We start from the raw sequence: 24,262 nt of genomic DNA on the forward strand, positions 1-24,262 counted from the left end.
ATAATTAGACACTGTGCTGCTTTTAATATTCGGTTCTGGGGCTGTGGTTCATTGCAGAGGGAGATTACTCCCTGAACCTTGCTTTTGCATTGCGGATCAGGCTTCACATAGAACTTGGTCAAAAAAGCCCCCAATGAAAAGAAGTTGTGTGTGTTGCCAGCAACTTCTTAACTTTAATATTGTTTAACGCAGTTGTTTGTATGTAACGCACGTAAGTAAAGAATGCTTAGAATTCCACGTGGTAAAATCATTTCAGGTAGTTTTTGGCTTGGGGTTTTAGACCTTGCTTTTTGCCTTTATTCCTGAATAAGACATAGAATATTACAAACTAACTGCTGTTGATTGTACTTCATGTATTTTTGATAAAATACCAAGATTTTACTTTCTAAAAAAACCAAAAAAAAATGAGTCTCCAAACTAATTAAAGATTTTTTTTTTTTTTTGGTGAGAGAAACTTTTTCCTGGGAGTAAACTCCCCGAGAAACAAGCGGAGAACTAGTAATGTTTTGAAAGTAACTAGCGAGATTTTTTTTTTTCTTGGTCTTGCAGTTGTTGCATTTCTCCAGAAGGTGGCACTTAGTAACTGTTAAAAACAAGTAAAAGCCCTGCTGTGTGTCTGTGTTGCTGCTTGTCACCAGCTCAAAAATGAACCAGGCCCTAGTTTGTCAGCATCACAGACTGCCATAGGAGTACTGGAGCTTTACATGTTACTTCTCTGCCTGATGTTGAGTGTTCCTGAGTGAGAACTCTATAGCTAAGGGTTTTTTTCCCTCTACCATCCATTACCGCTTAGTAGTAGTTGCTTATTAAAAGGGAAGTATGCTCCACTTGCTTTCTAGAAAGAAAGTGATCCTGGAGTAGGTGTTGTTCCAGTCCTCCAAGGTCTTACATGAGTGCTTCACTCTGCTCCTGTTCTATGACTTGCTAGATAAGTTTGCAAGGTTGGAACTAGGGGGTTGGGATTGTTTTTGTTTGTTTTGGTTTTTAGTAAGTGTTTTTGTTTTCATTATTTTCTCCTAGGTTACAACTCTTCCAAACTCTCTGGTTGGGAACACTGTGCCTCGCCAAAGGATGCGGAAGCGGGCAAAAGTTTTATCTTTGGCTAAAAGGTACTTGTGCTTTTGGGAAGGGGAAAATTCACGCCATGGAGGCTGGTTTTGTGGGTTTTTTGTTTGTGGTGTGGAACCTATCCCTAACATAGCACTTTTCCATAGCTGCTGTTTTTTCAGTCCTGTTAGCTGTGCATTGGCCTTGTGTTTTGCTGGGAAGTTTGCTGAAATAGAGTGGTTTATGCACACAGCACTGGCTCTAGCTTTCCTGAAGAAAGGCAGGAAAGGAGCAGTTGGAGGGTGGAATGCTACTGTTTTATCTACCTGATAATGTGTAACTTGGTATGGTGTGCATTCAGTATTGCAGTCAACCGATGGTATCGGTATACAGCCCATACTTAAGACAATTGAGGAGACTTCCTGAACTTTCTGACTTGTTTTTTCTTTGTAGGATTCTGCGTATTAAGAAGGAGTGTCCAACTCTGCAGCCGAAAGAACCACCTCCTTCTTTGCTAGAGGCAGATCTGACTGAATTTGATGTAAAGAATTCCCATTTGCCATCAGAAGTCCTATACATGCTTAAAAATGTTAGGTAATGTTAAATGGAAAGATAAGTTTGGATTTTGCTTTTGATGGATGTTCAAGTGATCTAAATATTTGGCAGTTTGTGTCGAGTCTTAAATTTTATCACTGCATGGTCAGAATCTTTAAGCAGTTGATTGAAAGTTCATCTGAGCTTCAGGAAAGAATAAATGACTTCTAATTTTCTAGAAACATTAAGAAAGTAGTTGACTGTGGTTTAAAAAAAAAAAAGAAAAAAAAAAGGATGTAGATTAGTGGCCTAAATTTGGGGATAATGATGATAAAGCTTTTCTAAAATGAACAGATTTCTGTTAGTACATTTTAAAATTCCCTTTAGACTGTATCAGACAATTTTTTTAGTACAGAAGGGCACCATAATTGGTAAATGTTAATTGGATACCATATCGACAACTCTCTAAACTGCAGAATCTCTTATTTCTCTGGCTAAAAAGGTTGCAAACAGAATTGAAGTCAACTTAATCCTCACAGCTCTTTGGTGGGTTGAGAGGAAGGGATGGTATTTGTGCCTGTTCAGTCAAGTGTTTATATTGCTGACACAGCAAAGAGGATGAGATCTTCAGACCTGTAATTTTGGTTTTGTTTGTGTATGTTCATTTTTCTCCCAAATATGATATAATTTAGTCCTGAAGGTCATACATACTGTAATAAAGCTGCTATTTAGATTGTCTAAATGTTCTACTGTGGAATTATGATCTCCTATGACTAATGGATGTTGCAGTAGAATTTGATTGATTGAGCCTGTTAAATGTGAGCTAATGGAGCTGTATGAAGGGCCCTTCTGGTGCTGTGCACGGAATGATCGGGTTTAAGACACGCATTTCTGTCTGCCTGGTGACTGACTAGTTTCAGTATCGCAGGAGTCCATTGCATGTTACCTGCAGGAGATGGAATATTCCAAACTTACAAGTAGGTGCAGATGATGGGAATTTTTCCCTTTGTTTTCAGTATTTCTCATGTGTTCTGGTTACATGGACAGGGTAGCTGTATGAAAAGGGAAAGTTCTGTAGGGTGGCTTTTCTCATGCAGTGTGTGAATCTTGCAGGTTTTTATATTTCTTCCCCTTCAAAAGCTATGCTGGTGTTTGCTTGAGGAAGACTGGATATACTTCCTTCTGAGCCTGCTGGCATTGCTCGGAGTGCTACTCAAAAAGGAACTCCAGTATTTACAGCTTTCAGTGCTTCTCGGTACTCTTGCACTTCTGTCTTGGGGAGCTCTGCTCCTTCCGCCATGCTGTTGAACTGCCATGCGACAACTGCCTCTGAGGTTCCTCTGCTATTCATGCTTAATCTAGGAAGGATTTTCCAAAGGCGGTGATGATTTTAGGTTTCCCTTTGCAGAAAAGGGAAAAAGGCTAATAGGTCATTTCTTTTCCTGCAGGGTCCTTGGCCACTTTGAGAAACCTCTTTTCCTTGAACTGTGCAAGCACATGTTTTTTGTGCAATTGCATGAAGGTGAATACATCTTTCGTCCTGGGCAGCTGGATAACAGCATCTACGTTGTGCAGGATGGCAAGCTGGAAGTTTGCATTCAAGAAAGCGTAAGAATAAACTGATCCATGGTTTTTGAGATCAATCTGTTGGCGTGTGTCACTAAGTATTGATTAAGCTTAGACGTTTGTATCGTAGTGATTTAGAAAGGATTACTTCCAATCCTTCAGGACCATAATATTTATAAAGATCAAGGTTTTGAGCTGTCATCCCCTGTGTCTTAGATGAGAGAGCGAAACACAATGCTGATCAGGCATTCTGAAATGTCCTTGCATACTCTAGTTGCATAGTTGTTGAGGGAGGACAGGGTGCAAGACTGGCTTTGTATAGTGTTGGAAACATTCTCTTTTTGGATGGTAGTTATATAAAATAGTTAGGTGTACAGATCAGGAGAGACCAAGTACATGTCAGTCCATAATATTCTACCGTGGTAGTTAGAGGGTTTGCCTGGGAGGTGGAAGATTCAGATTCACTTTTGGGTAGAGAGGGAAAAGAAATGATGGCTTGTGTTACAGGTGAGTCTTAAAAAAAGTTGAGCGATAGCCCTTGTGATCCCTTCTGCCAATTTAGATTTTTTTTTTTTTTTTCCCCCTTCTTCCTGACTGAACTTTGAGTTTAGCTTTAACATGTGAACAGTTTTCTGATGGCTGAAAATGCAGGGCTTTTGTGTTTGTATATTATCCCAAATTTGATGGTTTCTTTATGTTTTGTATTTTGCTGTTCTTTGTTTTGTTTTGTGCTACCTCTTGACATGTATTCCCTCAATAAGGGGAGCTAATTCTGTCTCAGAGTGAAGGAAGATTTTTTTTTTTTGGTTGTTACATAGCAAAAACAAGCAGGTTACGTCTTCCCCTAGACAAAACTGGCTTTTAGGTTTTTTTAATTTATCAGTTTTAGAATGTTAGTTTCAAACTTTGGTGGTTTGAATTAGCACATTTCCATCAGAGCAGAGAGAAAACAAGCATTCAAGTTATAATGGGGGACCATTTCTGTTAGGGCTGTTCAGAGTGGCTGGGAGAATGAGAGCATGTTAAGCTTTCTGAAATGCTCCATATATGCCAAACATGCAACTGTGAGCCTGCCGTAATCTTCTATCCTGCACTTGCAGGATGGAACAGAAGTGGTTGTGAAGGAGGTGCTGGCAGGAGACAGCGTCCACAGCCTTCTCAGCATTCTTGATGTTATCACGGTAAGTTCTCGAACGTGCAGGTTTTCTACAGTGTTGCTTTATGTCACAGAGCTTGTCAGGGGGAGTAGACTTTGAATGTTGCTGGGAAAGAATCAGAATGGAAAGTGTTTCTTTGACCAATGCTTTTCCTCCTCCCAGGCCTTCACAGCTATCAGCTTAGCTCTCTGGTATGTAAGTTGGTTGTGAAATGTGTATGCTTGGCAGTGTAACACTGGCTATTTTTGATAAGCAGTAGGATTTGATTTATTCTTTTATGGCTGGAAAAGTGAGGTATGGTTTGACTTGCTCAAGGTCACAAAGCAGTCAGGAGGAGGACCAGGTTAGGACCAAGAAGTCCCGGCTTTTACACTGTTTGATTTGTTACTTACTGAATTTATTTTTATTTACTCTAATGAAAATAAATCTGACAGTTGTTATTATTGTAATTATACTGTCAAAGCGGTTGATGGATTTAATTTTTTCCTAATATGTTAACGTTGCTGATGACCGTCTGAAGGTTGTGCTCTTTGGCAGGCGACAAGATGAGCTAAATGCTAGCTGGTTGTATTTATTTGCACAAATTAGTGGTGTGGATTTTGTTTCAGTTGGAGTTACAGTGATGGTTTTGCTGAAATTGTCACAGTGCATCTATTTAGGAATACCTAAATTGAAGGTGGTGAATTTGTCATCTTCGGTAATACGCAAGCACTTAAAGTGCTTACTTGAAGGATTTTGGTAGTTGAGAAGATAAGATAATTTAATCAATAAGTTGTTCATATTTGACCTTGTATCATGTTTCTCTTGTGCTTGGCTGTCTCCTTTCATTAAAAGGTACTCATTCTATGTGTAAGTAGTTCTAATGATTCTGTAAAGTGTTCTTTGCCACTTTTAGATGCAGGCATATATCTATATATCTAATTTCCATAAAACCTATCGAAAGTGATAAACAATTTTTAAGCTTGGTCGTGCTTTCTTCTGTAGAAAGTAATGGCATGTGAATAATTTGGACTGTACAAGTCTAGTTCTTACTGTCAAATCCATATTAATAGCAGATTTAGAGGTATCTTTGCCCTTACTACTTCCACCAGTAAATTTTCTTAATATTCTAAAGAGCAGGACCATTGTGTAGGAACATGAATACTAGTCATGTTGTTTTCCTATATTCTTTTTGAATAAACAAGAAACCCTTCTTGTATAACAATGGTTTATGGGTTTGTTTTTTTAAAGGGTGGTTGCCATTCACTTTGTATTGTAGGGTTTTTTGTTTGTTTTTTAATTCTCATTCTATAATTTTTTTTCTCTTTCTCATTAGTTATACCACTGGTAAATCAGAAAATAAAAATTATTGAAAGTGTGTTGAAAAAAGTTATCAGCGTGCAGAAGAGTATATAACCAAAAACCTTGCAAATTTTTTTGCTGAAGTAACTTGTTCTCATTTATTTTTACAACTGTCTCTTTTTTTTTTTTTCTTTTTTTTTTTCCTCCCTTGTTTCACAGCTCTGTGGACTGGTTGTTTTATTTCTGGTTTTACTCTTCCTTATGCTCCTTGCTGACTTCAGGTATAGGAGTAGCATGAAAATGGGCAAGGAGAGAGAAAGTAGCATTGATCAAAATAGACCAGACTTCTCAGTGACATTCCAAATTAGTGAATGAGTCCTAGAACTTCCTGCAGATGCCATAACCTTAATTAAGTTTCACTGAACCACCAAACACACGAATCTGACATGAAGAAAGAATGTATTCAGAGAGGATTTGAGTTGTCTGAGCTGAATTTGTGATTCCTTTGACTGATTTTGTAACACGTGACGTCAGGCTGGTCCCCCACTTGGTTGAGAGATGTGCAAGAAAATTGAGGTTGCCATAAGAAGTGGCGACCTCTTGTTGTTGGATCTAAAAGAAAGGTCACGCAAGAGGTACTTTTCTGATTTAATTTTCCAATTTTTTACATTGAAAAGTCCCCTTAGATCGACTAAATACCAGGTTACCAGCGGTAACATAAGAGACTTGTTCTGTATTTCACTTATTCTGAGAACAGATAAATGCTGCTTTCTCAAAACTTGAAGGAGAAATTGGAGGCTTTGAATCGCCCTTTCCTGGTATTTTGGAACAATTCTGTGTTGTAGTTCATCTGACTCTGAATTGATACTGCCTCAAATATTGAAGAAGTCTCTGAACTGAACACTGGCGATGCCCATGCAAATGTTGTCAGAAGCTGTTGCTGAGTGCCTGCTCTACCCCTGTGTGCAGTCAGGTCTGTTTCCTGAATGGTGAATTTTCATTCAGAGTTAAACAGGATGGATAAAGATGGCATTTGATGCTGATTGCTAGAGCTTTGGGTTTTACTCTTCCTTTGCTCTCCATGTGGAGATGGTATTTGGAAAACTGTGAGCAGGTGGCATAGTTGGAATGAAAAAGAAGAGACTGAGAGGAATATCGATCAATTGCTGGTGACTGAGGGGAAAAAAATGAAAGTCTGAGGATTAAAAGAAGCTGAGAAAACACTTGGATAAAGGTGAGCCTGCAGGGCTCAAGTCTGTTTAAATGACAGTGGACAAGATAGATGAGGTTATAAAGAAGCAATTGATTGCTGCAAGAGCTCTGGGTTGCAGCACTGTCGGTGTAGTGTGGAGGAAGATGAAATCCAAGCAATGGGAATAGAGAGAATATGCCAGATTTTGGGTACAGAAAGGAGTTACCTCTCCAAGCGGGAGAATGTAAGGCACCCGTGTCTCTTGTAGCAGATTTCTTAACCAAACTCATTTGGATTTGGCCATTGGCTGTCATCTGGATTCAACTACTACTTTAGCTGTGACGTTTGTCACCTGCAATATTTAATTACTCCACAGCTCTTAGAGCAAGACAGAAGTAAATAGTTATCTGCATTGAGAACAAAAAGTTCTCTGTTGGAAAACCCCTGGTTCACTACTGATTATAACTTAACTGTTCCCTGTGACCTCGGTGTGTGATTGTAAAATATTATAATTTAAACGTGGTATTCTCCGTATGTGGCTGATTACGTTATATTTGAGAGAACTGACAATTACAGGAACATTTCCTCTTTGCATTCCTCTGACAGCTTTTAGCATGTTCCAGACCAATTAGACATGGTGGTTGGCCCTTTCAAAAGCAGGCTGCTCTCATGCAGGGATTTCAAAAAGGAAAAATTATATGCTGAAAAACTGGAGGGATAGGCTGTTCTTTGGAGAAAAAGGCTGCTGCATCATTATCCGTTATTATCCTTAAACTGGTTTTCTGAGAGACTGTCAGCATTGGTCTGTCCTCAAACAAGCACTGTTCAGGAAAAAACACCAAACACTTTACTGGGTAGAATGTAGACCATATGAATGTGATATACAGTGCTTGTTTTGCCCTTTTGAATAACTGTTATGGAACACTGTTAAACTTAATGCATATCCTTTGTCCAGCAACTAAATATTTAATAGATTTTTTTAGTTTTTCACTATATTTGGTATAGAAATTGCCATACAGTTGATGGCAAATACAGTGATGTATGTACTTAAAAGCAGATCATATACATTTTCTTACACATTTGAGTATAAGGAGAATTCCAAACTACTTCTTTGTCTGAAGCCAGGCTTTAAACTGGCCTGTAAAAGAGGAATGTTGCATTTATTTTTGGTACAGCAAAAGGCACAGAAATGTAATTTGTTAATTTCTTTACTTAATTAAAAGAAACTCAGGAAAATTTGAGGATGCCTGGTAGCTTTGCACTGTAGGTCAAAGAGATGTTTAAAATTTCAAATCCCTCAGGAACTTGAAAATCAAAGCTATTAATATCATCCCCAGATTTTATAGAAAGGTCAGCTGAAGTTGGTGTAATTAAGAAATTGGTTCCAATTAATTTAATTTAATTTTAGAATCTGTTTCATCGTGACTTCCAGACCAGCAAGGCAGACAGAGCTGTAGCTTTATTTTCCAGAGTGGTTGTAGTTGTACAGAATGTATCTTGTTTGGTTTTGCTGTGTTCTTTAGGCAGAAATTCTTTTGCAGTGATTGTGTTTAGTTGTCTGATGCTCTGGAAGACTTGCAAGTTTTTCCGTTTGTAATCAGCATTTAGCGTCTGTGTGTTCAGTGTTTGGAAAAATTTGCCTTCTGCTGCTCAGGAGGAATGAAAGCTTCAGAAGCTGTAAGGTGACTGTGTTAAAGTAGAAACTCCATTTCTTCCTTAGCTCCTGCTCTGTACCATGAACGGACTCCTTTTATCTTAGAAATAAATCAGTGTTTCATGTATTAGTAAATGAATTCAAGACTTATAGATATTATTTTCAGCACTTACTAATGGGGTAGAAGGGGTGTTGTCTAGAGTTTTTTAGCCAAGTGGCAGTGGATTTTTGTTAAAATCTGTTTTGATTCAAGGGCGAAAAATCCTAAACCAGAGGCTTGCCTTCCAGTATAAAAATCTCTGTATTCTACCCACTTACAATTTTATCTTTCATTGGTTTGTTAATTCTCCATCTGTTCTTCAAGCAACTCGGGACGGTCTAGACCCAGTTTATCTCAAGTGAAGAGAAGCTGTTTGGCTTTGTCATTTGGAATATTTCACAGAGAGAGAGAGAGATATGAAGATACATATATATGTCTTAGAACACAAGAAGTCTGCCTGTTTTTTGTCTTATTCCATTATACGTGATTACTATACAATTTTGTTATATTTTTTTGCTGATTGTGTGAGTCTGTTATTGCAGCAAATAGCTTGGTCGTCAGCACAGATAATAAAATCAACAAAACCTCTTTTCTCTGCAGTCTTGAATAGCTGGAAGTTGAAATACTTCTGAAGCCTGGCTTTGTCTGTAATAAAACTGTAACAGAGTTGACAGGCTAGCCAGTTCCCTTAACCTGATACACCTTCTCGTAGCTCTTATTTCTCTACCTCTGTCTCTGTTTAATGCTAGTGAAATTGCTGGTGTGAATTCACCTGACCATGCTGCCCTCATTACACCACCTGTAGGTCATGGAGTATAAGTTCCAGGCTTTTTGTGGTCAGGTGATGTCTGTCAAGCATATACAATATCAAAGTAGAAATTTGGGAAGTGATTGGGAAGAATTGGGTCAGATAATTGGTGGATTAACCTTGCGTCTCTGAAATTTTCTATTAGGGTCACCCTGCTCCTTATAAAACGGTCTCAGCCCGAGCAGCCATTCCATCCACTATATTGCGACTTCCAGCAAGTGCCTTTCAAGATGTCTTCCAGAAATATCCCGAAACTCTTGTTAGAGTGGTACAGGTAAGCTTTGTTAAGTAGAGTTGGGGGGTGGGGTGGGAATCACTCTAATTTCAGAGTTACAAGGAAGACATTTTGAAGTTCAGCAAGCTCATCATCCTTTTGCAAATATGGAACTGTTCAGTATAGCTTCTTTTCAAGATTTGGACTAGTTCTGCTATTCCTCTTGCTCTTAGAGCCCTAGACTTAATGATCTCAGCATTAATCACGTACAGGAAGAAAGAATTCATATATATATTTACATTGAATCAATTTCTGCATGTGATAGCCTCTCAAATCAGCCTGACCTGCACTGTAAGCTCATTGGTCCTGGTAGAGTAGAATGTGCTGGTGTGGGCTGCGCGTTATGGTTATGCACCAACAAGGCTTCAAAATGGGTTAGAGTATGGAAAAGACTGTTGCGTATTCTGAAAAAGGACTAACATGCTGTCAGAAGCTGTTTGTTGAGGTGTGGTGCTTTGTAAAATTCACAAAATGCAGACTGGTATGTAAATTTCCACTTCAGAAGCAATTGTCAGCATCTGAGGAGAGAGCTGTGCTTTGTATTAGTTTTAAATTCACCTTCCCTTGCTTTGCAGGAGCTTAGAGAGTTTTCAAGTGAGCACTGCAAATATGTCTTGTATATCCTGCAAGTGGAAGCTAGTGTATTAATGATTTCAGTTTGGAGAGTTTGCCAAGCGGTGCGTTGTCCCACAGGTGCAATAGTCAAATGGGTGCACGTGACCTGAACAGTCATTCTGGTCTGTCCTTTTGTTTTATTATCACTTCTAAATCTTTTTGTCCTTGCAAACTGTTCTGGTATCTGGATGATTTATGAGTGACACATGAACCTCCTAATACTGATGGTTGAGGAGAACAGATCATTATACCGATTTAATTTGCTCTGTGAGAGCTGATACAAAAGAGAGGATGGCTTAAGAGTGGGAATAAGCTGCCAGGGCAGAGGAAGGTCAGGTGGCAGTGTTGTCTTATGCTAGTTTAGAGTGTTTGTAGAGGAGTAGCACGGGCTCTGTATGGGGAAAACTGAAATAATTTTTTTAATGGCGGAGGAAGAAATGGAAGCAAATGCATTTATTTCAAGACATGTTTATTATTAATGTTTACAGAAAGCAAAAAGCGTTATTTGGTGTTTGGAAATAAGGCTTTGGATTCTTGTGCCATCAAATGATTATGAAGTCTTTGGTAAATCACTTGAATGTATCTTTGCCTCAATTTATCAACGGCTAAAAAGGAATTTCAGCTTAGGGTACAGTCTGTATTTCGTAAAGTGCCTTCAGGTGCACTGGTATGTAACTGTATCTAAATGCAAGAACAAGTGTGGGAGATACTAAATCCATGCCTGCTGCTTCTTAATTTCCCATTTCTAGATCATCATGGTAAGGCTGCAGAGAGTGACATTCCTTGCTTTGCACAACTACCTTGGTCTGACTACTGAGCTCTTCAATTGTGTAAGTTTGGGTACATTTTGTCTGGTCTTACTATGCAGCCTATCTGTGACTTGGCACAGAGAGGTTTTTCCTTTTTTCAGAAGATCGTAAAGCAAATGTTACTTATTAATTTAATAATGACAGTACTTGAGAAGTAAGGTACTTGCTATAACCAGCCCATAAAATCTAGCCTACGCTGATGCCTGGGGAATTGGGGGGAGGGGGACAAGCTTAAATTTCAAAAGTTTTGAAGTGCATCACTGTGCACATACATCAGTATGTTTCAGCAAGTCCTGATGTGTTAATGATACTGAGTCACTTCTACCTCTAACAGTTCAAAGGATGATGTACCCTTGGTAGAAGAGGATCAGGTCAGGGAGTACTTGAGCAAAATGGACATACTTAAGTCCATGGGCCATGATGGGGTGCACGTAGGAATGCTGAGGGAGCTGGCAGATATCATTGCAAGGCCACCCTCGATGGTCTTTGATCACTGAGACCGGGAGAAGTACCCCAGGGGTCAGTACAGGGTCCGGTCCTGTTCAACATGTGTGGGCGTGTGTATTATGTTTGCTTTTTCACCTTGCTGCTTGCAGCAGAGCCAAGCCATCCCGCTCATCTCTGTGACAAGTGTAACATCTGGAGGAAGTTCGAGCAAAGCAGTAAAAAGACAAGTGTCTAATGTATCAGAGGAAGATCGTGGAGAAAAGTTTGAAAAGGCTGGGGAAGCACCGGAAATAGGTAATGTTTCTGGAAATGTGTAGTAACTGTCCTTTGTGATGTTCCTTAATTGTCATGCTATTCATCAGAGGATTTTTATTTGATTAGAATAGTTAGGGTTTATCTTAAATCAGTTTCAGGTTTGAAGTTTTTGGATAGTCCTCAGCTTTAATAGGAAATTATTACTGTGGTGTTAATGATAGGGGTGAGGGGGGAAAAAAAAAAGTGGCTCCTAATGTTGACTTTGTAGGAAGAGCTGTGAAAATTCTGCACTCTAGGTAGTAGCAGAAGAATTGCTGGATATGTGTAGGCTTTTGGGTTGAAGTGTCAGTATAGAAGCTGAACCTAGGAAAATAGAATGAGTTGAATTTTGCCTCTGAACCTGACAAAAAATTTTTTTAATTAAATCAAAAGCGGGAAGCAGGTTTAAACAATGTTTAACATTGGTTTTTCAAAACCTTTAACGCAACCTTTAAGTTTTAAAAGTGGGTAGCGAGAAGTTCTTGCTGTCAATGAAATTTATTTTATTAGGGAGTACTGTGTGTTTATATTCATGTAACTTTTGTTTCTGAATTTCAGATACATCAAAGATTCCTGGTACAGAAAACTCTGAGCATGTTTTTAGAAGAAGCCTTTCTTCACCTCCCTACGCAGGGTCTGCAGAGGTTTCTGGTACGTAGTGCTTGGCAAAATTGTGGGAAATATGTACTGTATCTAATCGTATGGGGGAAGACACATGCTCTCTGGAGCACTGGGTTAGATAATCTTCCTGTTCATGTTAGATAATCATCTTGCAGTAGTACTGCTTCTGAACTCATTTGTCCAAAATTTATTTTCTGAAGTAACAAATGGACTATTATCTAAGAGAGCATTCCCTTGCTGTCTTTATTAGCCATGGGGAACATACAGTAATTTGGCTACTGAGAGACCTGCAAATGAAGAGCTTTATTAATTGATATAACTGAAACAAAGTGAGTTACAATGATATGCTATCTTTCCTGCAGAAGATGACACACGATTCTTGCTTGGCTGATTGTCCCAAAGAGCACATTACATGGCTTTGTTGCTTTTAGAGGAATGTTTTTTGAGTGGGTAATAAAGGTGATTTATCATTGAATGCTCTGATGAGACATTTATGAGGCTGAGCTGTTTCACTGCTGCAGTATTCATTTCGGTGAACTTCAGTCATCTCCACTGTAGACATCTTCCTCTGAGCCAGTTGTTTAGTTAGCTTTATGTTCAAGGAGAAGAAACGGGAACTTCTTGGATGAACCATAAAAGGAAGGAGTCTGTCTTTCATTAGCCGAGTACCAAACTAACCATCTTGAGGTAGTTGTAAGGTCATGCTTAGATACTGTAGTCATTATGGAGATACTGTTAATAGAGAAGTCATGTAAAGTTTAATCTGTGGAATAAAGGTACCCTGGACACATTAGAAGATACGTGTATTGCTTATATTGACTATTAAATGGTTTAGGAGATAAGAACATACTATGAGGGGTTAGAGAGCAGGGCAACAAGGAGAGAGGATGGAGACAGGCTGAGGGAGCCTTCAGTGCTGAGGGCTTTCCTCAGTGTAAGTTTTCTAACGCTTGTTGCTATCAAGTTAAGTTGGTGGTATGTAGAGAAGAGAAGAACGGGCAGTAGGGTTTGTTACATCTTGCTTCATCTTTAACAATAGAGAGTTGATTCACTTTCTCTTCAGTTTCTGCTATGCAAATGTACAATGTCCCAGTTACAGTTTTTCATAACTTCCAAGTTACTGTCCAGAGGGATGGATGTGGCAGAGAAATAGGATTTTGGCTAGTGATAAGTAGATCATCTTTCTGAACCAGGGAAACAGATTAAGGGAGCCGTGCAAGACTTGGCTTTATTTTCATATGCGTTAGGTTGGTTTGTGCTATGCACTATAAAAAGTACCAGTAGACTTGATTCAGTGGTGAATTCAGTAATGCTTACCCGGAACATAGCCATTTTCCCCCCAGGTAAATAAAGTAGTTCAGTGAGATCTGCCTATGCAGCCCTGTAACACTTTTAAGGTAGAGTCGATGCGTGTTCTTAGAAGCTTTTATGTGGAAGGATCCCTGCATACTTAACAGTGAGTATGTCCATTTGTCCTTCCTTTCTCCTTTTATGCGTCATAAGAGTTATGTCAGGGTACACAGAGCTTAGCAGAGAGAGCAAATTAATTTTTACTGACAGAAGGAGCATATCTAATTGGGTAATTATGATTTGCCTCAGTTAATGGAGCTGATTTCTGTTCACTGTACTGAGGTTACAGTCACTGTTTAGCTTGCACGGAAAGTATCTTGATGTCTGTAATGAAAAGATCAAGATCTTGCTTCAGATTCTATTCCACTACCTTACTGTGTGTTCAGACTCCATGGGAATATTGATTATGTTTCTTATTGATTCAGAGAAAAGAGAACGGTCTGTTATTAGACTCATACAGGTGCTATTATCTCAGCATCTCTTTGATTTACTTAGCTCATTAGAATTAACAAAAACTGCTAAAAAGACTTTGGGGAAAACATTTCTGCCTCAGTTGCTCCTGGGGTTGGAGTGTAATTTGTTCTTCTGTTTTTTGTGTAGCTATCTAACTTGAAACATAGCAGTTGCGTAGATGAGGAAATACGATCCTGCCAGCTTAGGCTAGTCTACTTTTTAAGTGTACTAACCCTTCATGTGGAGAAAGATGTAGTTAAGTCACATGGAGTATCTGGGCTGGTGGGCAGAAGAATTAGATGAACGAAATAAAACAACGGGATCTTTTGTATGTGATAACTTCATCAGTTTTATTGTTCCTGGAAGTAAGTGTTCCCAGCTTAATTTTTTTAAGGTTAAATAGCAGTTATCTTTTATTGGTTGGTTTGTTTGTTGGGGATTTTTTAGCAAGAGTTAAGAGAAGATGCTTTTTCTTCTTCAGAACTGAAGCCATGACCCTGCAGCCTACATGCAGGAGCACAGGACAACCTGCATTAGGAAAAGCAGGTAGTTTGGTGAGCGAGTGCTTGGAAGGAAAGAGGCAGCTGAAATAACTGCCAGGGACTGTGTCAGTTGCCATTGTTTTTGCAGTGACTTCCATACCAGCAGTGTGTGGGATACCAGCGAGCATGTGTTCATCAAACAGGATTGCATTCCACTCTTGAGTTTCCCACTGCCTTCTGTTCTTTTGACTCAACGGTTCTAGTTAAAGCTTGTTCTGCTGCATCCTTTCTAACTCCCATTTGAGCAACAAGACAGTTTAATTAATCACTGTGTGGGAAGCTTATATCTACGACTGAGATGAAGACTTCTACTTTGAATAGAAGTCTAGTAGACATAAGCTTTCACTCTTAGAATGCCTCCTCTTTTTCCTCTCTCTGATTTTTCAATATGCAGAGCTATGTAGAGGATGCTTTTCATGCCTACATGCCCATTATCAGATTATTTAGGTTTACCCTGAGAAGCATGTGTTTAGATTTAAAATGCACTTGGTGTATTGGGGCTTAGTAATTATGCCGACACTGTGATTTGTGGGGCAGTGTAGTTGACAGGTAGTCAAATCGGCCCATATGGAGTTCCATGCTGCTATTTCTACTATCCCAGCTTTTTTTGTTTATAACTAATTTAGGGTCTTTAATGTTGCAGTGTGTATGAAATTCAGTTAGTAGCATCAACAGCTTGGTTGGTTGTTTCTTTTGTTTTATGGTTTGTAAGTTTTGCTGATGACAATCTTCAGGTCAAGTTGTTGGGTTTCTTGTTTGGAGGCTGATCATTAAATGATATTCTGACCCCAGTGGCAGATGTGGATTTACTACATGCAAAGATTTGTTCACAGTTGTAGGTAATATGGAAGAGAGTACTCTGAGGTAGATCTGAATCCTTGGGACAGTAGGATTCTCTCCTTGTTCTAGCTGATGTGGAGATAGGAGTCAAGCTCCTTCAGAAATAAAATAATTGTATTTTTAAAATTAAATTTATAGACAGCTGTTCATGGGAAGGTAATATTTTCACATGATCATGTGTAACGAGGGTGTAAATACAGGGCAGCTCCATGTTGCCAAAAGCCAACTTGCCAAAGACCAGGGCAATCCTGGGCAAACTCAAGTGTGTGTGTGGCGGGCAGGGGGGAATTCAGAATTAAAAATTTGAGCCCTTTCAGAGTTTATTAGGTAACAAAATTCAACAGTCAGGGAATGCAATGGCTCTGCCTAAGGGCCCGTCCTATTTTTGAGCAGCAATTTGTATTTAAAAAAGCAAAAGTATAAGAACAATGTAGTAACAGAAGGAAAAAGGCGTAAGGGAGAAAATTTAAACTTTACTGAATACAGCATATTTTTGAGATATATTAGGCACAGAAATATGATGGAAATTGATAGGTTTATTTGTTAAGGGAAATTGCAATCTCTGCATGATTCTTAAACTCACCTGTAAATCATCAGGCTGATATGTGGGTATTCTATTCAAGGTAATTAAATAGGAAGTGTTTCCCAGTTATGTTTGTGTTACTGATTATCTCAGATAAGTTCCTGGAAGGTGGGTGGGACAGCCAAGGAGCTAATATACTTAAGATGTATTAGAATTGGGAAGCAAGGAATAGAAGTTGTTAGTGACTTCAAATTCATGAATGAAATAAGTGAGACCTGTAAGGCAATTCCTTACGTATCTCTCAGCACGTGATGTGCATTGAAAGTTTGGACAAGTTGTAAAAAAAGATCTGAAATTATTTTAGGCATTGGGGGAGGGGTGCTTTCCATGGAGAGACTTTAGGAAATTGCTGATCATAATATTCTCCCTGTGAAAGCTCTTACAATATATCAGGTACAAAAAAGTTCTGTGGTTTAGTGGAGAAAAGGTTAATAAGAATAATTTCCTGGAAACCACAAGGAAAATGTCTGTTTGATGGATTTGCCTCTTCCTGATAGTCTTGAGATCTGAATGACGCTTTTTTGTCTACCCCAAAATAATTATTGTACTCTGTACAAGAATGAGTGTGGGAATTTTGGGATATATTGTATACATGAGCTCAGATGAGAAAATTTAAAGTTCCCATCAGATCTGCCAGGGAAAAAGGAACTAGGAAATAAATTGGAATATGAGGATGCCACTTTCTATTTTATCCTCAACTTCAGAAACAAACAAACCAACAAAAAAACCCAAAAGAAATGTTGCTTGAGTTTGTGTACTATCTGCTATTTCTGACAAACTGTAATAATGGAGATGCTTAAAAAAAAGATTTTTCTATTGCTTGTAGGTAATTCCAGTGGCACGAAGTCAGACATGGACATGGCGTATGAAAGAGCCAGAGTGCACTTTGGCTCCGAGGACACTGCCAGCAGTCCTGTTGTGGGCAAGGTAGGTCTGCTTCTTTAGGTACTCCAGCATGTTTCTTGCATTGCACGTCCTTACTCATCCTTATTCCTTGAGTAATAGAAATGTTTTCTTCCTTACTTCGAGTACATGCCCTTGCATGTACTCTTCTCTCTACAAGTTGTATGTTTGGTGGTCTTGTATTGGTGTGTGTTTAACTTACAGTTGTTTCGGTAGATTTTGGTGACTGTTAAGCCTTTTTAGTGAATATCTGGAAACTGGAGATTCCCTTGGCAAGTAATGGCAAAGCACTGCTGCAACTGCTTAATTTTAGGTATATCACCTTCCTCTGACTCATGAAAAGGATTATTTGGAAAGGTGAATTTGTCAGACCATGCTTTATTTGTGAGAACTACTTTGCAGCATGAATTAAAAACCTGTGAACTTCCTGTAGGTTTTCAGTCATGATTTATGAATCTGTTTTTATTTTCGTGGTCTGCTTTTTACAAAGACTGACCTGGAAGTTAAGAGCACAAAAATGCTCTTGAATTGTAAAACTGCAAACCAAAATCTGAAGAGAAACTGTGGCTCGGTGTGACCTTGACAGACATTTTATCTTTTCCTCCTTCTTTGTATGAGGTGTTGATCAAGTTTTAGTTCTATCAAGCTGGCAGCCGCCCAGTTTGTGGAAAAGTCTCTTATTCTTCCCTTTTGCAAGCTGTGACAAATAACTTTGTTTGACTTGAATGTCAAGCTTTGCAGAAAAATACAAGGAAAATGAAATTAGCAAGCTGTTGCTTTTTTGGAAACCTAGCTTTTTTTTTTCAGGCCACCAGTTGTGGTGGATAGAGAACACAGATGATAGGGCAAGTTTTTCCTGAGTAGGTGCCAATTATAACATCTAAACCAGTAGTTGTGTGTCTGTTCTTTGCAGTCGATATTGAAGAAGACTGTGACGGTGACAGAAACTCCTTCAGCAGTTTTCCATTATAGTGCTGTGCAAGATTCCTGTAATAGCAAACATATTGATGCCATCGTTGAAGCAGCAAAGAAAGACCTTTCAACCTTGATGAAACTTGATGTAAGTTATTGCAGGGAAAAATGGCTTTGTTTTTGCTCTTCATCTCATTCTGCCAGGCGCTAAAAAGTCCATTGTCTCCCTAGTATGCTGTAGACTAGCTGAATGTTTTATTCTCTAGTCTGCTGAAGTTATTAGCAGGACTGAAATAAATCTGAATTATTCTGCCATTTGAAAAGACCACACTGAAACGCACTGCATTAATCTTTTCTCACTGTGTACAGATTTATCCATGTGAGAAGTAAATGTGCAATTTCTGCTGCCTTGTAATTCCATGCTCTCACATACCGTGTGAAGAAGTTATGTAAAGGCGTTCAGGTGATGGCTGAATCTCTTAATCCTGTTGGCATAGCATCTGAGTGCCTTGTTTAATTTTTGGAATTGAATCTCTGTGTTTGGCCATTGGCTATGAGTGCATTTCACAGCTGAGTGACTGTGCCGTGCCCATTCCAAGTTAAATGCCTGGTGCCCTCACTGTTGTCATTATTGAGCTCAGCCCCTGCTTCTCGCCTTCCTGTCGTAAGAAGGAATGAAAATGTTTGTTTTCATCGTTCCTATGATTCCAGCTGCATTTCATGACAGAAGTGTATCTGTTCGTGCAGCTAATCAGACAATTTGGGAAAACTGGACATCTGTCTAAATCAGTCACAGATACCCTAGTTTTATTACAGCATATATTTCAGTAATTCGAGTCTGTTGCTGCTGCCAGAGGCCTGGGCACAGCTGCTGCAGCCTCCTCCTCTGCCTTAAGAGCTCTCACCAAGCGACACTTGCTAGAAAGTAAAATATTGTACTTTTGGATTTTAACATTCCCTGCTGACTTCCAAATTATTCCCCTTGCACCTTCAAAATCTTGGTCGTGATCTTTCAGTTACCAGTAGTGAGGCTCGAGATACATGCTCTGCATTGTCACTGATTTGACGAAGGCGTGCAGCACTGCCTGTTAGTCTGCAGGAGACTTAACTGTCTTGTTACGTTAGTTTTCAGATTTTTTCAGGCATTTATATCCTCATTAAAAGGCTACAGACTATTTTAGAAGAAATTCTTGTTACAGATGGAGTAAAGTAGGACTAGGTACTTTCATCTGTTCTGTTCAGCCTTCTGTTCTTGATAGGACTGGCCTCAGATGCTGCTTGTGACAAAAGTTTGTATCCAATATGAGCAAAAATTCCAAGATCACTGAAGCTATTGATTACAGCACCTTTTTTTTTTTTTTTTTTAATCTAAATAAATATCTCGGTAATTAACAAGTAAACAGATTAGAGTTGAAGTTAACTAGAACAGCATCCTTAAAATGCAGCATCTAATAGGCAGTGTTTTTAACATGAAGATCTAAATAATAATGAAATAAGGTAGGCTTTTCAAACTTTGGTATTAGAGTAACTCAGTTTTCACAAGCAAATAAGAATCTGATAGAATGTAGCCAAATGCTAGAAATCTCGTTGAAAGGTCAATGTTAACTTTGTCTATGCAGGATAGCAAAAGTTGATTCTTCTACAGGCAGTGGAAGAAAAATCTTACTGTGTTTAAAAGATTTGTGTTCAATACTACTTACATAAAAGAAGAAAATGAATTCTGTAAGATCTTCTCTTAAAAAAAAAATGAGCTCAGATCTTTTATTTCTTAGCTGGCTGGAGGCATTTTAAGATGTCATTTTTCAGAGCAGCCAATCAGTATGAATAAAATCAAGATGTTTTGATGACAGATGATGGTGTTTTGTTTTTTGGTTGTTTGGTAGGGTTTTTTTGTGAGACTGTACGAGAGGGAGGAGGGGATAATTTACTATAGGAGAGAGGCAGTATTATTTCAAATAGGTATCTGACTTCAGAATGAAGATTTTCTTTTTTTTCTTTTGTTCTAAATAACTCGAATTCCTTGGGTCTCTGTCATGAATGTGTTTCAATCTCATACAACTTCTACGTGTTTTCAGCTTTATCTGCAGTTAGGATACGAGAGTTAAACAATGTTGCAGGGCGTGAATCCTGCGTGAGTTATAAGGGAATTGAGTCGCTTCCTTTGACAAAAAAATGATTTGTCCCAGTTAATGACTGCTTTTGTTTATCATTTGTAAGTGGTTTGTGCTTTCACTTCTGCATCATAAACCTCTGCTAATTTATTATCTATTATAGTAACACAAAGGAAGAAACTTGCTGTGAAATGGGTTTTGTTGTTCTAGTGACTTCTTTTCCTAAAAGCTAGTGGCTGGAGGAGGCTGGAGGGGATCAGTGCAAAGTTATTTAGCTCAAACCCTGTAACTATGCAATGCTGAATTTGGGTTTGCTGGTCTTGCCCATTCAAGAGAGAAGATACTAGACAGGATGGATCTTGTCTATGATCTTGTTTGTCAACTCCTTTGGTGCTTAATCAGGGTAGTAATAGCACAGAAAAGTAGCATTTCAAGGACTGCTTGGAGGTCATTCAGTCTCTTTTAATGCCCAAGGCAGAATCAAGTATTGCTAAGTCATTTCTGGCAGGTTTTTGTCTAAGCTGTTCTTAAAGATCTCCAATGATGAGGACTTCGCAGCTTTGTGTGCAATCTATTCCAAGACTTAAGTAGTCTTAGACATGAAGAAAATCTTCGCAACAATTTTTGTTAGAGCTAATGCAGCCAAAAAAAGCTGTTGATAAGTAGAGCTCATTAGGGAGCTTGTATTCCCTTACTGTGAGATACTTTCATAGTTAAAACTTTAAGTATAGGTAATGCTATACAACCATAACTGTATAAATATAGAAAAAACGTCATAGAAATTAGTTGAGTTGATATTGCTGAACTGAAATATTTTGACAGGTGCTTGTCAGGTTCTTTGCATTGGACATGTTCCCATGAAACAGATTGCTTTCAATAAAACAATTTTTTTAATGAAAATCTGTTCTTTTTATCAGCTGTAGGTATAAAGAATAATTCTGATTATTTCACTTGCTCTATTTTTTTTCCAACCGAAAATGAAAAGAGAAAAACCTGGCATAACAATTACAATGGTAAAATGCTTACATCTCTACTATATTGTTTTCCTGCTGCAATAAGGTTAATGACTATGGGCAGATTCTGTTATGCTTCTTGCGCTGAATTGTATCTTACTGTGCATGCAGCTCTCTTGCTTTTAGTGGTTCTACCTCTGAGGCAAAGTACTGGACACAGTCGTGTCTGGCTTTGCCTTGCAGAGGTTAAGCTGCAAGACACCGGGACTGCACTGACACTCTTTAGCGTAAAGCAAGAATCATGTAATATAGCCTATGTTTTGCCCCTACCAGTTCAGATGATGATAATACAATATTGAGCTTTTGAAGATTTGCTGGTTTGGGTGAAAGTTTTGCTGAAGCAAAGGTAGCCTGAAGCATTAGGGTTTGATACTGACTGCGCATGGGACACCAACTTGTATGAGCAGTTCTTTGAAATGAAAGAAAATTCTCTCCATGTGTGGTGGTTGTCTGTGTTACGTACTCAGGATTATAGTGGTGACCAGCTTGGGAGCTGGGAAGGAATCTTCTGATCAGCTGATGTGCTTAAGCAGAGCAGCTCCTTGCCATTGCAAGGGTTTGGGGTTGAGTCGAAACTGAGGGCAGGCTTTCGGAAAGACCCTCCCTCCCGTGCGCTCTTCAGTTGGGAGGAAAATTCCCACTCTCCTGTGCAATCCACGTGTGCATGCATGCAAGAATTCATTACTTTGGGGAAGCTTTTGGTCTACGGTGTGTATGAAAATCTGCTATGCATGCACAGCACAGCTGAGCTGTGTGACCAGGGAAGGGCTGTGATAAAGCAAGTGTTAGATCAGCTTGTCCAATTCCTCATGATGTAGACAGTCTCTTCTGGTTTCACCTTCCTTTGAAAATAACTTCATATTTCATGATTTTCATGCCAGCTGATATAGGTCTCTTTGTTATAGACCCTTAAAAGAGTCTGGGGGCAAAACTGACAAATGTAAAATCCTTAAGAATCCAAGTCTGATCAATTGAAACGAATTAAACCTTTTTTCTTCTGGAAGAAATGTTTGTTGGGTAGAGAAATATAAAAATCAGGCACCATATTTTAAAGAGATTCAAGTACTTATTACATTGTCTTTAGTAATTATTATGCTTATTTGCTTTATTTCAATGCTTCCTCACATTCTCAGATCTTTACATGTGCACCGACAAGTAAACTGTACCCCCTGCCCCTTTCTTCTCCAGGACCCTTCGTTGTTGAATGGCAAAGTGACACTGCATCAGGTTACTGCTGGGACTGTGCTATCGAGGCAAGGAGATCAGGTGAGTGAGCGTCATCTGAGAGCAGAGAGAACATAAGTCTGGCTCAGTCTTTGCCCCCCACCATAAGGTATTTATACACATTGATGATAAATAAAAAAATCCCCCCCTCCCAACCCTTCTCTTCTCGAGGTGAAACAATGCCAGCTCTCAGCCTTTCTGCCCACACAGAGTAGCAGCGTAGCCAGGGCCAGAGTGGGAATCTGGTACCTGTCTGTTTTCAGCTCTTATGTACCTTCATGTGAAGGTATGGAGTATCATACGTCCATCCTTCCGGAGGAGGCGTGGAGACTGGGCAGCCCTTTTTCATGCCCTGCACTGCAGGCTTTCGGTGATGTCACTCAGTTGCAGTAAAGTGCTATAAACAAATAACACTGGATTTCTATTGTATGGGGGGAAAAAACCCAAAATGTATTTAGGATATAACGAGATTCATTTATAATAATACTGTGTAAATAGACAAGCTTATGCAAAGCAGACGAGGGGCAGCTCCAGTTACAGTGCTGCTGTATTCTGCTCTGCTGAACTGCGATGTCCCTCATCATGCTGCTGTGATGACCCTGTTATCTCCATTCTCAATTCTGTTGTTATTTCTTGAGCTCTTACAGATGCAGCCTTCATTTTTCATAACCATACAAAGAGAAACACATTTTTCAATATTGTGGCTGCTTAGTTTTAAATATTCATAACCTGCTTTTAATAATTCACTATTGTGTCTTATTTTATCACCTAATTGTTCAAAAGCTATAGGGAGCTTTCTGGAAAACAGATCGGTCATGATAGTACTGTCACTGTGATAATTGCTTTTAAAATCTTTGGAGATTTTATTGAGCTCTTTTTCCATTTTCTCCAGGATGTTAATGTTTGCTTTGTGGTCTCGGGGATGCTTCATGTGTACCAACGGAAGATAGACTCGGAGGAGGACACCTGTCTGTTCATTACCCATCCAGGAGAACTTGTAGGCCAGCTCGCTGTCCTGACTGGGGAACCACTGATTTTCACCATCAAGGCCAATCGAGACTGCAGCTTCCTGTCTATTTCCAAGTCCCATTTCTATGAGTGAGTTCTGCCATGAAAACATATATTGATTTTTTTTTTTTTTTTTTTTAAATTTTTTATGGCCCTGTTGAACAAATGGGAGTAGTGGATGTATGTGTGGTGTAGTACTGCTACAACGCATCCTGTAGCAAACCAGATAGCTTACGTGAGAGTTTTAAGCACCCAGATGAGCTCTGACCCATCTATCAGATGGCTTTATCTCCAGCAAGAGGTAATGCAGGGAACATGGTAATGTTTAATGGTGGTATCTCTTTTGTTCCTGGTTTATAGAGCACTTAACCCAATGGGGTGTGATTTATGACCCAAGACTCATATACTTCATAATCCAAATAAGAAAGTCTGGCCAGAGCCTGTGCTTTGCTGGGTGCTTCTTTGCCAGGCCCTTTCTCTTAGATTCTTTTTTTTTTTTTTTTGCTGGAGAACCACCCAGTTCTGTTTCCAAACACAGCCCAGGCTGTTGGATGTGTTATGAATGATTGGTCTTGGTGTAACTGTAGATTCTCAATGCTTACTAATAGAATAGGCCAAAGAATAATGCCCCTGTGCGAGACAGGTTCCTTTCTGGACCTTGGAAGTAGTACATGACTTGTGACTTAATGCTTAAAGTGGGTTATAGGTATTTCTTAATTAAAAAACACACACCCAAACCTGATATGATGACTGTGGTTAGCCTCGTTGCCCAAAATTAATGATTAATGCTCTTGATTTACTCCATGATCCTATTGTTAAGGCTTACTATTAGTTCACACACATAATTTGTGTCAAATACCTCTAGTTCCTTTTCTAATCTCCTTTTTCAACTTCTGCTTGAATGTGCCATCAGTCCTGTGTTATGTGTAGGACTTTCTGAGGTTGTGTTTTCCAGGCCACTATTATGTTGTATATTTTTGCATA

General features: G+C 39.0%; 1 protein-coding gene across 2 annotated transcripts in view; it reads left to right on the forward strand.

The window, feature by feature from the left end:
* PNPLA7 (patatin like domain 7, lysophospholipase) overlaps positions 1 to 24,262 on the forward strand; it is a 125,165-nt gene that overhangs the window by 5,555 nt on the left and 95,348 nt on the right. For both annotated transcript variants that reach the window (XM_075519829.1, XM_075519830.1), the window contains exons 5-16: positions 1,021 to 1,109; positions 1,501 to 1,641; positions 3,030 to 3,189; positions 4,248 to 4,328; positions 9,425 to 9,553; positions 10,918 to 10,998; positions 11,574 to 11,718; positions 12,277 to 12,369; positions 16,934 to 17,034; positions 17,924 to 18,070; positions 22,235 to 22,312; positions 23,163 to 23,368. In XM_075519829.1, the coding sequence (XP_075375944.1) occupies positions 1,021 to 1,109; positions 1,501 to 1,641; positions 3,030 to 3,189; positions 4,248 to 4,328; positions 9,425 to 9,553; positions 10,918 to 10,998; positions 11,574 to 11,718; positions 12,277 to 12,369; positions 16,934 to 17,034; positions 17,924 to 18,070; positions 22,235 to 22,312; positions 23,163 to 23,368 (1,451 nt within the window). The remainder of the gene's footprint in view (positions 1 to 1,020; positions 1,110 to 1,500; positions 1,642 to 3,029; positions 3,190 to 4,247; positions 4,329 to 9,424; positions 9,554 to 10,917; positions 10,999 to 11,573; positions 11,719 to 12,276; positions 12,370 to 16,933; positions 17,035 to 17,923; positions 18,071 to 22,234; positions 22,313 to 23,162; positions 23,369 to 24,262) is intronic.

The sequence above is a fragment of the Mycteria americana genome, chromosome 17, assembly GCF_035582795.1.
Source record: "Mycteria americana isolate JAX WOST 10 ecotype Jacksonville Zoo and Gardens chromosome 17, USCA_MyAme_1.0, whole genome shotgun sequence".
NCBI lineage: Eukaryota > Metazoa > Chordata > Aves > Ciconiiformes > Ciconiidae > Mycteria > Mycteria americana.